The 12644-nt window shown below is 42.5% G+C and overlaps 1 protein-coding gene across 11 annotated transcripts in view; it reads left to right on the plus strand.

Annotated features, from left to right (window-relative positions):
- The window catches only part of ppfibp2a (PPFIA binding protein 2a), a 33321-nt gene that overhangs the window by 4411 nt on the left and 16266 nt on the right, over positions 1–12644 (plus strand). For 7 of the 11 annotated variants that reach the window (XM_028956094.1, XM_028956095.1, XM_028956098.1 and 4 more), the window contains exons 3-6: positions 2623–2837; positions 6621–6707; positions 7509–7622; positions 9985–10116. In XM_028956094.1, the coding sequence (XP_028811927.1) occupies positions 2623–2837; positions 6621–6707; positions 7509–7622; positions 9985–10116 (548 nt within the window). Of the gene's footprint in view, positions 1–2622; positions 2838–2869; positions 5975–6620; positions 6708–7508; positions 7623–8502; positions 8536–8587; positions 9162–9984; positions 10117–12644 lie in introns of those variants that run through there. The other 4 variants (XM_028956097.1, XM_028956099.1, XM_028956103.1 and 1 more) reach the window with 4 other exon arrangements.

Here is a 12644-nt window from a genome sequence, read left to right on the forward strand (position 1 = left end):
TTTTAACCCTGTGGCACTTGACTCGGTGCCATGTGTTTACATAAGACACATCAGTAAATTGGTATCTGGCAGAGTTGTGGTTTGAGTAAAATCCACAAATTAGCATACCAACTTTAAGTATAAGGTTGGGTGGGCCTATAATTTACCCTACCAGAAGCTACCAATTTAGACCCATGTGACTTTTTGCATGGGGCACTAGAGCACTTTCAGCCAAGACATCATTAGTCCATATCTGCAGACTACAGTTTTAGGATCAGGGCCAAAGCAGCGCTTACGCTGCTAATGCTGAGCTAGGAAGTAAATAACTCATTACGAGCTAGTTAAACTGTTTTTCCAAGGTCTTTTTGAAGCATTTGAAGTGTATATACAAGTTTCATGTTTGTGCACATTGGGCTAGTGGTGGCCTAGTGTTTAAGGAAGCGGCCCAATAACCTGAAGGTAGCGGGTTCAAATCCCGAGCCGCCAAGGTGCCAATGAGCAAAGCACTGTCCCCACACACCTTCCCGGGTGCCTGTAATGGCTGCCCACTGTTCACCACTGTTCATTGCAAAGGACACATTTAGTTGTGTGCTCTGTGTGCAGTGCTGCAGTGTTTCACAATGATAATCACTTCACTTTCATTCACATTTTCTGCCTACAGACATTGCATGGCATGCTGTTGAACCTCTGTGACAAGTGTTGTGTTTAATAATAAATTAAAATTTGTTAGTTTCACAAAGTTTGAGTTTATTAGAGGCTCATGGAACCTAGACCGCCCTACACCTGATACAAATTACAAAGAAACCGAAAAAAAAATATGGCATACAACTGAATGAAACATGGCCTGAATGTCCTATATGAACATTACAAGAAAGTAAAGCGAGGTGAAGTGGAAATTTATTGTCACTCCTATTTTATGCATTAATGCACACATTAGAAACAAAATAATGGCCTCCAGGACAACGGTACAACATGCAATACAAACAGGACAAGAGCATATTCCAACACATCAACAAACGCAATAATACACATCAGGGAGGCAGTAATGTAAGTGTAATAAACTTTGCACGATGGAGCACTAACTGGCAGTCCACGCCTCCCAAAGTGGCTTAATGACCACACAACACTCGAGCACAGCAAGACCACACCCCTAAGGGTTGGTGGAGCCCATCAAATTAGAAAATGTGTTTTCCATTCAGTATGTGTATATGTACCCCCTGCCAGGACCTTGAACAATTCAGCTTTTATGAGAAATTTAGAAAAAAGCCAGCTTGAACCGCTCCCTCATGGTAAAATGCATGATGAGAATAAATGCATGCTGCTGCTTGAGTCGTTAAAAGCAGGTAAAGTGAACTGTGAACTGTGTAGTACTCTCCCCAGGAAAAGAGGCACTAGAGAAATGTTACAAGAGCAAAGGTGTAAAGCAATAGTCTAGTAATCTCAGCAGCAATGGTTGCAGGGTTTGTGGGTAATCCTGACTTTCTTATGTAACCTCTGTGGGAGTAAGTGTGGGCAGACAGGGCCAGAACGTGACTGCTGAGACTCGAGGACATTGTCTCATTAGGCTGCGCTGACTGCTGTTGGGAGCGCAGACATCACCGGTTTCACCTCTCTGACAGGATAAGCGAGAGAGGCAGCCGGAGAAAGAGGAAGGCTTCAGGCCCCGACACTAAACCTGTCATCTTCGTTTCCCGGGATGTGATGCCGCATGCACTGTCGGCAGTGTGGCACTGTGTACGCTTTATTTTGAGCGTTTTAGCTATTGAGTGATGCACATATGTATGCAACTATATACAATAAATCATTCATACAATACAATATGTCTTTCAGAACTATTAACTATAGAGTTTGTTAAGAAAAAGTCCTTGATATCCAATTGCCATGCTAGACCAGGTTTGAAGTTAAAGTTGCACATAAGGAGACTATCTGAATTAGAAAAAAACATTAAAACGTCATTATTGGGAGATGTTTTTGGTCATTTCCAGTGGCTTGATTGGATGTGGGTGAGAAAGCAAATTGAATTTGAAAGTGGGCCCTAGTCCCACTGTGCTTGGTACCCTTTAATAGTCCCCACAGGCTGGGAAATGGGGCTGTTGTGCAGGTGGTCTTGTGTAGAAGTGGTTTCATTTACTGATCCCACCTCACAAGGGTGGAAATGGAAAATATACAAATTAAAGGGTAAGCTCTTACTGGGGGTTAGCTGACTTTGTCAACTTGTGTGGCTGTTATGGTGAAAGAGTACCCTCTGGTGGGCAAAGCGGGAATAGATTCACTCAACGCTGACATTGTTTGCAAGACAGTAGACGTACAGCTGATAGCAGGATTTTAAAGCACTGTAATCTTGATTTCTGTGTAATTGGGTGAAAACCATGGGAAAATGACTGTTTGGAAGCTTTCATTCTCACACTGAACCATGCTGTCGCAGTGTAAACACATGCTGCCATTAACATTTAATAACCATGACAAATCCCGACAATGGAATATTCATGCTGTATTTGCTGTTGCTGCTGAACAGGAACAGAGTGACAGTTGCTATAAAGCGGTTACTGGAGGCGGTTGAAATCAAACAGGAAATACGTTGTTTACACACATGTGCCATGGTGATGCTCAGCATGACCTCTGACCTCTCTCTCCTTCCCCCAGGTTCGAAAGCCATGGTGCCAGTGGGAGATTTCAGTGACGCTCCTGTTGAGTTGCGGTCCACCGACTGTCCCGCCCCCCTCAGAGTTCTGCAGCTGGCTGAGGAGTTAAAGGTGGCCCTGGAGGTAGAAGGTAGTTCGGGGGCTAAGGAGGCCCTGAGGAGGCAGGTCCCTAGTGCCACCACACACGCACTCCTGCTGTGGCTGAACAAGGGCCCAGTGAGTGTTCCATAAACTGTACACCTCCGATCAGATCTCAGGAATTATCTGTTTTTTTTTTTTTTTGCACAGCAATTCAAATTAGACACCATGTTGCCTGAGAACTGCTGCTGCCGTTGGTTTAGCGCCCCTGCTGGCTGGTTGCAGTACAACATTTTAATCATTGCCTGCCCAATTTTGTTCACTCAGTCTTTATTTATATAGCACATTTTAACAACCTAGTTTGACCAAAGTGCTTCACAATCTTAAGATTAAACAAAAGGCTAAACATAGTCTTTAAAAAATATCAGTTGAACAAATTAAAACTAAAAGATTTAGACAGAGGAAAAAAGAAAAAGCCTCGGTAGTAACCTCTTTACAGATAGATCAAATAAACAGGTATGAAACTTTTAAGTTTCAAATGCCATTCGAAGTAGCTATTTCTTAAATAGATCGATGAGGCTACGAAGCTCCAGGGGCAGCACGTTCCCCACGGTCCGTTCCACATCCCCCCCATGTCCTTTACACTGTCTGTGGAACCTCTAATGGATCTATCCAGCTGAGCGCAGGCCTCTGCTTCTTTGGTGAAGCTTGGAAATCTCACTTATTTAGGACGGGGCAAGGCCATTTATAGCACTAAAAACAAACTATAAAAATTTGAAATGAATTCTGTATTCAACTGGGAGCTGGCGTAGAGGATACAGGACAGGTGTGATGTGCTTTCATTTTGGTACGAAGGAAAGTACAAGTTGAACCATATTTTTTCATATTTATCACGAAGAGCTAGAATTAGTCATTGCCAAAAAAATGTATTATAATAATAATAATAATAAATTGCCAGAGGGTCAAGATCACCAGCATCCTTTTTAGAACATATTGTAGATTTACAGAAAAGAAATACAAGATAAAAAGAAAAGGCTTATTAGCTTTAGCAACAAAAGCACAGCAACAATGCTAGCAGCCAAATTTACAAATATTGGAAAGACAAGAACAACCTGCTTTACAATTTGAAGTGTGGCAAGTTTTAAAGAGTATGTGAGTATTGTTTCAGCAACCATGAGTTTAAGGGATGAGGTTCTCTAGGAAGAGATGAGTCTTCAGGAGATTCTTGAAGCTTGTGAGAAGAGTATGTGATGTGAAAGCAAAAAAAAATAATTTAATGGGATTTATTTCTTTGCCATTCAGCAAGCAGAAACACGCAGTTATGTCCAGAGCACTGAACACATTTAAATGTCTTTTCCTCACAGTTGAACTCAACTGGTACCCTGCTCCTACTGGTAATTAGCATAGCTTAGCATATATATTTTTATGGAATCAGATTTGTGGCAAAAACTTGAAACGGGCTGTCCTAATATCAAACGTATATACGACATTGGAATGTAAAATAAGAGGTTGAAACTGTAGTGAAACAGTGAAACTGTAAAAAGGAGCAACGTGAAAAAGAAAAAGAGCGAGATGTAAGTAAAAATGCACGCTGTTAAAATTCCCACCTCTTATTTTACATTTCAACGTTGTATCTTTGTTCGACATTAGGAAAGTTTTGATTCAAAATTTAGGCACAAATCCATATATTCCATATATTTTCTCATTGCATAGTGAAGCTGGATCCCGATCGCCGGGAGATGTAAGAGGAAAAATAAATGCTTTGCATATCCTGTGTGGCCATGGACAGGTAGGCTCTTTCATATTGACCTGTTCTCGAGAGTTGGCTGAAACAGTGAGCGAGTTACTTCTCCTGGTGAGAGAAAGAGGAAGAGGCTCTGCACGTCTCAGGGGTGTGGGGGTTCTTTATTGAAGGTAATGCGACCCAGAGTAAATCTGGAAGTAGAGGCTCAGCGAACACCCTATCCCTCCTCTCCCGTTTTTCTTTTCCTCCTCTTCCTGCCTTGACTTCTCCTGCACTCTTCCCATCCCCCACATTCACCCTCTCCTGCTGTCCATTCCTACTTTCTAAACTTTCCTTCTATTTTCTATCCTTGCGTCTGGTTCATGGGTCATATCTCAAGCTACACACAGGCCTCCTGCTATGTTGCATGGCACATCTGGGCCAGGGATGTGCCTCACATCGCTCTCTTTCTTTATTTCTTTCCACTGGCAGCCCTTCAGAAAGCCCCCAAAACCGACTCAAAGTTGGGTCTCGCTCGTGCAGAGGGGACTGACTAATGAGATGTAAGAGAGAGAGAGAGAGGGAGAGAGAGGGAGAGAGGGATGCAGGAGGAGCGGAGCACAAGAGGAAAGAGAGGAAAAGAAAAGAAAGCAGCTGGCATGGTTTTACGCAGTAAGTCTAAGGGCTGATATTACAGAGTGCTGCTGCTGCACCAAACCAGATGCTCAGAAGTCTGACTGGACAGGGTAGCGAGGGAGTCTCAGAAAGAAAGAAAGAAAGAGAAGGTCATCCAAAACCGAAAAAGATTCTTAATCTCACTTTTTGTGATCAGTACTTAAAAAAAAAAAGGTAGTTACTTTTGCGATGGCTCTGCAGAATGGAGTGTGACATTGATTTTTACAAACATTTTGCCTGGCTCAAAAAGGTGAGTGTGGCTTTTACGCTCCTGGGTAAGGTATGCTAATGTTGCACGCTCTTTTTCATGCGCCAGCGTTATCGGTGTATCACTGTACGCTCATTTGCATCCGGGAGAATGGTGGCCTTGTGCGGATCCTGCTTATCTCCACCGGCGCTGTGAATGGAGGTGCAGAATCGCGTTCACGGGGGGTGGATCGACGCAGGATCGTGAAAAAGAGAAGGTCTGCTGAGAATAGCGTGCATAATAGAAACCTGGGATGGAAACCTCCTGGGCGTCGCAGCACCGTGGTGACCTGGCATGAAGTGAATGAGCGCGATGCTGGTAGCTGGAACGTGTGACAGAGCACAGAGCCAGGCGAGCTAATGCTTGAGTGATGGAGTAAATGGGGTGACGGGCTCTGAGATGAGCGCAACGGTTAATCAGCGATGGCTGTTATTTAGGCAGGCTGCAATATACACAATATGGGTCTTAGTTTCCATAGCACTCAAACTGTTTAGTAGTGAGCTCTGAAGAACTTTGACTGTCAGTTGCACATCTGGAGGAATGTGCAACCATTGCTGTTCCAGCAGCAAGGACCATTTTCAAGACGCTTCATGTACTCTTCTGTTAGTACGTCGTATGATTACCATGACTGTAAGTGTAGTAAAAACACGATTCAATTAGGTACAACTGAATGACGGATCAGCTGAACCAAACCTCATAGAGGTCATAAGGAAGGTTTTTTGGAACAATGACCATTCATTAAATATAGAGACCATTCTCTACCAATAAATATTTGTTATCAAATGTTGGTTAACAATATTTGATAAAATAACTTTTTTATGGAACTTTTATTATATATAAATATATGTGTATATATATATAGAGAGAGTTTGCAATTAAATTAGCTTTGAGTTCTTTGAGTGGTGTTTTTTTATTTAGTTTATAAGGTCTTTCTACCTGATCAGTAATGCTGCTGAACTCTGACTGCACTGCCACATGGACCTTTTGGAAACATACAGTATGTCACACATTGCTGCTATATTCTCCATGACTTCACGTTCTAGATGCAACATAACACCGTAGAACAGATTAGAAGGAAATAAACCTCTTAAAGCATTCCACTGCAGGCTGGGGAGTGGAAGCGCGTTGAGGTGTTCTTCAGAAGGAGAGCTTGCCCTCGTTTTACAGGAAGTCCTTTGTTGAAGGGGCTGATATGCCAGGTCAGGCGTACAGTCTCAGGCGCAGCGGTGCTTTCTGCGGCTGCGAGTGTAAACAGTGTTGGACGGCTTCTCTGCAGGTGAACCTGCAGTCCCTGGGGAACAATGAGAGCTATCAGGACCGCCTGGCTCGATTAGAGGGCCACAAGGAGTCGCTTGTGCTGCAGGTAAGACCCCAGAGATCTTTCAGTTCTTTTGCACGTGTGTGAATTTTAATACTTCCATGAATTATTCAGCAGCTATTTTGGATACGAACGCGCTTCCTCCCGATGCGTGTTTGGTGTCACGGGGAGCATCTATCTCCACTGAGCTGAAGATGAATGGCGCGTGCTGATTGTGAGGGAACTCTAAAAGAAGGAAGGTCATACGATCTCTATGTAGCCCCCGATGGCCTGGTGAATATATACACCACATCGGTCATGAACCCTGGTCACATGAGCTGGATGCCAGTTCGGGGTGCCTGTTTGTGGTCCAGCTCGGTGGTTGTGAACAAGAAGCACCTTCGCTCTGGCCACAGCTCACATGAAATCGGGAAATTTGCTGTAATTGTGGGGTTGTTTTTTTTATACCGTGGCATGATCCGTGCATTGCCACTGGTGCACGATTTCACTTCTCTGTCACTCGCGCTCGGTTTGAAGTTCCTCAGTCGTGTCCTGGCTCGCTGGATGCAGTTGACACATCTTTGGCTGCGAATGCGTGTTGTTCTGCAGACAGTAGGTATCTCATAAAGTCTCGGGTGATTGGCTGAGTTGGCAGCGATGGGACGTCTGCTGCGTTATCTTAGCCTTGTTTTGACTGGGACAACACAACAGGCTCTCCTTTGTTCACGTGACAGTTAATCTTAATGTGTTTTTTTAGCGAAAAGGTGCATGTCAGCTGACAGCATATTTTACTCATTCAGCGCCTTTGCCTCAAAGTTAGGGGTGAAGGGAGGATGTGAGTTGTCGTTCTCCCAACTACATGCACAGGTGAGCGTGCTGACTGACCAGGTGGAGGCTCAGGGGGAGAAGATCCGGGACCTGGAGAATTCCCTGGAGGAGCATCATCAGAAACTCAGCAGCACGGAAGAGATGCTGCAGCAGGTAACGCACCCTCAGCTTCCTTCTCCACCGAGCCTCTGAACCTCATCATTGAGGTCGACATCCTTAGAACTTTTGGAGTTTTGGAGTCAGTACTCCTGTTTCACAATCAGAATTAAAACTTGAATTTAATACAAAACAAGACATAAACCTAATTAAACAGACCAGTAGAGAAATAGATCTTCTAATAAATACACTCCATTACTTGTGTTTGATAGTAACAACTCACATTGTATGTTAAGTTTATAGAATGTGAACGTTTATGTCCTGTCCAGTACATGTACTAAACACACTGCACATTTGTAGCTAAATAATATGTTAATACAAATGTTACTAAATAATATGTTACTATCAAATATTGAAAACCAGTCAGTTACATCTGTTTCACTCATATAAGAAGACCAACCCACTGATAAAGGACCAGACCCTCAGTCTTGCACCACCTTATCATGATCACCATGTACCAAGACTCCTTCTAATGGAAAAAGCTGTCAACTTAGGTGTTTTATAAAGGAATAATAATATCATCACATGGGTCCTTTCTCCATTCAGCAGGACAGTTTGCCTACAACTTCATTGTTTAAAAGAGAAAACAGGGAACTATGAGCACAAAAAAATGTTAAATCCTTACAAACTAAATAAAACCAAAACCAGAACTCAACTCACACGGTCAGTTAGTTGTTGAGAAGTCTGTTAACCAGTTGTTCTCCAGTCTGAGAGTTGTTGTTCCCACCAGAGCAAATATCGCGCCAGATTTTGTGTGCCCCTCATTGCAGTAAAGTGCGCGTTCCTCTCCATAACCCTGTTTATACGGAACGCGTTCTGTTCCAGTTCCAGTGTGGAACAAAAAGCAGATGTTTTTATCTTTACTGCTGTCCAGGTTGTCTGGGTTGACCTTGCACATCAACTTTTCCTGGTAAGAATCCAGTCTGATGTTTAACTAATCATACGTCGTATATTTTGTTCTTATATGCCGTTTTTTTGTTCTTAGATTTTTGTTCTTCTCATTATTATATACTTTTTACAAACTAGAGAAATTATTAATTTTATGATTGATTTATGATTGATTAAGAAAGAATGAAAAAAAAACTATTTGTTCACTTTCACCAGAGGAAATTCCTCAACGAGATTCCAGAATACGCAGCCTCACGTTGCCACGGCAACTCAAATATTTAGGGGGATGGTTGGGTTCCAGGCCTGGGTCTGGTCTTGTGCCCAGGGTCTTGGTCTGAACTAGTCTAATGTGGTTTTGGGGCAGGTGAACAGTCCCAGCTTCACTCTTCATCCAGACGACCAGACACACCCTGAAAGCTCTCCCTTTCATTTAAAAGAGAGAGAAGATGAGAGGGTAGAGAGAGAGAGAGAGAAGTGAATCAAACAGTACAAGAACAAGTCCAAGAATCAAACTACTGCAAGTTCAGTCATCTCTTCTGAGAACAATGTAAACTGGCGGGATCCATGACAGAGGATGGAAACAATAAGGACTTTATTTTTTCGCCCTGAACCATTCATCGGTGAATTATTCATCTCTGACACGACCAGGCAAGACGGTATCATGCATGTAATACTTAATACCCGCCTCAGCTTGTGCATCTAGTTTCCTTGCAAAATTGCGTTTGCAACGGCGACTGCCTTAATTGCTTTTTAAAGTAATTAATGTTTTTATGACAGCTTATTTTTTCCGGTTTCATTTTATTATTATTAGCATTTTTGCTGATTGGTTTTGCAGGCTGAGCAGGGGCTTGATTGCTCTAACTTTTTATACTTTATTATTATTGAGGTTTTTGGCTCTGAGGAGCAAATCCGTTTCCAGTGACACAGCCTAATATTTTCCATGTGGGCTCTCTTTGAACCATCTTAAAAGCCCAGCTCAGAAGAGCCCTTTCCCAACTTTTTAAGCAAGTTTGCACCTGTCTGGAACAGAGCACACATCACCGAGCTACATTCGGCGCGGTCTGGCTGTCATTTAGAGGCTTAGACATCTTTTATTCAGCTGTTAGGTCTGTTTCTGCCCTGTTAAGCACTGACACTTTGTCACCTGATCGATCCGTCACTTTGTTTACCACACTTGTAAGTCGGAATAGATGGCAGGACGTCTCCCTCTTCTCCCCTCGCTCTCTCTCTCTCATGTGTCACCCCGTGAGAGAAAGTAAAAATAGCGCTCATGGAGGCTTGTGTATATTTAGCCAGTGTGGACTGTGTCTCTGAAAAGTCGAGGTTTGTTTTAGGGGACTTTGTGCCCAGTGGAGTGCAAGGTTTTGCTGATCTCCTTTTGTCTCTGGTCTGTGTGTATCTGTACGTTTGTGTGTGTGCACGTGTGTGTGTGTGTGTGTGTGTGCGCGCGCGCGTGTGCACACCCGCGCAGGAGCTCCGGAGCCGGACCTCTTTGGAGTCTCAAAAACTCGATCTGATGGATGAAGTTTCCTACTTGAAACTGAAGCTGGTCGGCATGGAGGAGAAGCAGAGCCACAACACGGAGCGGCAGCACAAAGCAGAGGTAGTGTCAAGGCTGACACACTCACTCTCACACACACTAGGACATAGGGGGGGGTCACGGGAAGCAGGACAGAAAAACAGGAGGTGAACCGGGACCAATTCACCACCATGTCCATGTGATGCGTTCATGATCAAATTTGCTAGAATTTGTGCTGTTTTATTCAAAACATCTACAGGAAATACAGGAAATCAGTTAATATAGACAAACAATATTGGACTCTGAACTGCTGGTTTGATAAGAAACTCATGACAATATTTATTTCAAAGCCTTACCTTCGGTGCTATGAATGAGTGTTGACTTTAATGGGACTTTTATCCAGTGAGCTCAAGCTCGGAGGCCGGGGGAAATGAACAGCAGAGGTGATAAGCAAACACACTGCGGAGTTATTGAGGGGTCATTGCACTGCTAATTTTATTCCACTAATATTTACAGTACGCTGACATGTGAAATGGGGACATGACGAGATGGGGGGAGTTCTTTTTGGTGTACTATAGTTTGAAACCAGTTAATTGAATGTTAAGTTTTGAGACTAAAAATGTATTGAATAATGTCTTGTTTTAAGTCAACAGCTTTTACTATATTGGTAGAATTACTCATCATATTACATGTAGCAATATAATGAGTAATGTGACTAATTACATTAGATCCAGATTAACAAGTAAAGTAATATTATTCCTACTTTTACAACAGTTATGATAAGTTATGAACTAGTAGAAAAAGCAATGCATTAGTTTGTTTATATTCTTCAGTGTATTGGCCTGATTCCCTTATACTTTATAATAATTAATTTAGACCTCCTGGGAATGACAGCAGTACAGTAATGTTGTCCACTGCTGAGTAGGTGTCATCTCTGACATGACGTTGTCATGGCACAACGTTGGCCACCCAGAAGCAAAACACACTTCAGCCTGTCAGGAATGACTGCTGACATGTTCAGAGACTACAGGAGGATGTATAGAATTTCAGGTTGGAGTCTCTGTTTGTTCTCACCACGAGGGATGTTCTTCCTAAAGGCTGAAAGGCTGGGGGTTTCCAGGGTTTTGTAGAACACACATGTGTTTGCTTGTTAAAATCAACTGTAATATGTATATATATATTTAAAGCTAAATTACCCTGTGATATTGAATGAACGAAGAGTAAAATAATGTAAGCTTATCCGGATAATTACTGCATTCTGATTGGCTGGTGGGTGTAAATTAAATGTGTCTGTTTCAGGGTCTGGATAATTTCTTCTAATTGGTTGCTGTGCCACTTTTAAATGTTTATACTGTGGAGTAGCTGAATAATTGATCCTGATTGGATTGTATATTATTGTCCCAGTACATTTTATAATCACCGCTATGAAAGGAAGTCTTATCCGTAACAAAACAATTCGTGTGAAGTTAGCAAAGTAGACTATTGTATATAAAATACATGTAAAATGGTAACATTGCGAATATGTAAGATATAATCTTACGTACTTAATTGCTTGTCCACAAGACATATGAACCACCCAGAGTGAACTGCACACCTCAGAGGGTCCCATTTATTACCCTGGCATGGAGGAAAAACAAGAAAGCAGCTCACTTTATATTTATCTGAATAGTCTGTCCTTTGTTGATCAAATGAATGATGCTGTTCTAGGCCCAGCCGTTTCATTTATTATACATTTACATTTATGGCATTTATCAGACACCCTTATCATGAGGGTCTTACAATCAGTAGTTACATGGACAGTCTCCCTGGAGACACTCAGGGTTAAGTATCTTCCTCAAGGGGATTAATTAAATCATATCAATCAAGGCGCAGTATGATCTATATTGTAAGTAGGCACCTCTACATTACCAATTTTAATGTATTACGTTATAATATTATAATGTACACCTACTGGACAATGAGATTTGACCAATCACGATGATGCCTACATAATGACCTCTGCCTTTGGAATTTGTCATCAAATTTTTCCTCTGTAGGTTTAGTGTCCCACTCTGAGCTCTATACATATCTTGAGATTCTTTTTAGTGACTTTAGCCACCATGCTCTGTATGGAACACAAACCCTGTCTGTTCTGTGACAGCTGCTGGTCTCTGTCCAGCCAGAAAGAATGGCAGAAATCTACTCTGAGCATTCTTGCAGCGTGCCACACTCAGCCCGCACCGTGACAGTGGCTCTGGCCGGGCCTCAGACTATAGATAGCCGGCAGACGTAGTCTTATCTTTCGCCATGTCCCTTTCCTGGGTATCAAGTGAAGTGTCCCCTGGCCCCACTGCCACTGTCTTCTGTTATTTAGTCTCGTATTGAATAGAACTTGCTGGTGTATTAAATAATTGCACACACGGCACACTATATAAAGACTTGTGCCTAATGGAGTAAATCCCAGTTCAGAGACCTGTGGCTATGGGGCTTGTTGACCACCTCCTTGCGGCTCTGAGGCAGAATTAGAAATAATTTGTCAAAATCAAATGCGCTGAGTTGGCCAACCATAACCATTAGCAGAGTGTCATGAAAGACCTCTCTTGTGCACATTTTAATTCATTTGTTTGTTTGTT

The sequence above is a fragment of the Denticeps clupeoides genome, chromosome 16 (assembly GCF_900700375.1).
Source record: "Denticeps clupeoides chromosome 16, fDenClu1.1, whole genome shotgun sequence".
In the NCBI taxonomy this organism is placed as follows: Eukaryota; Metazoa; Chordata; class Actinopteri; order Clupeiformes; family Denticipitidae; genus Denticeps; species Denticeps clupeoides.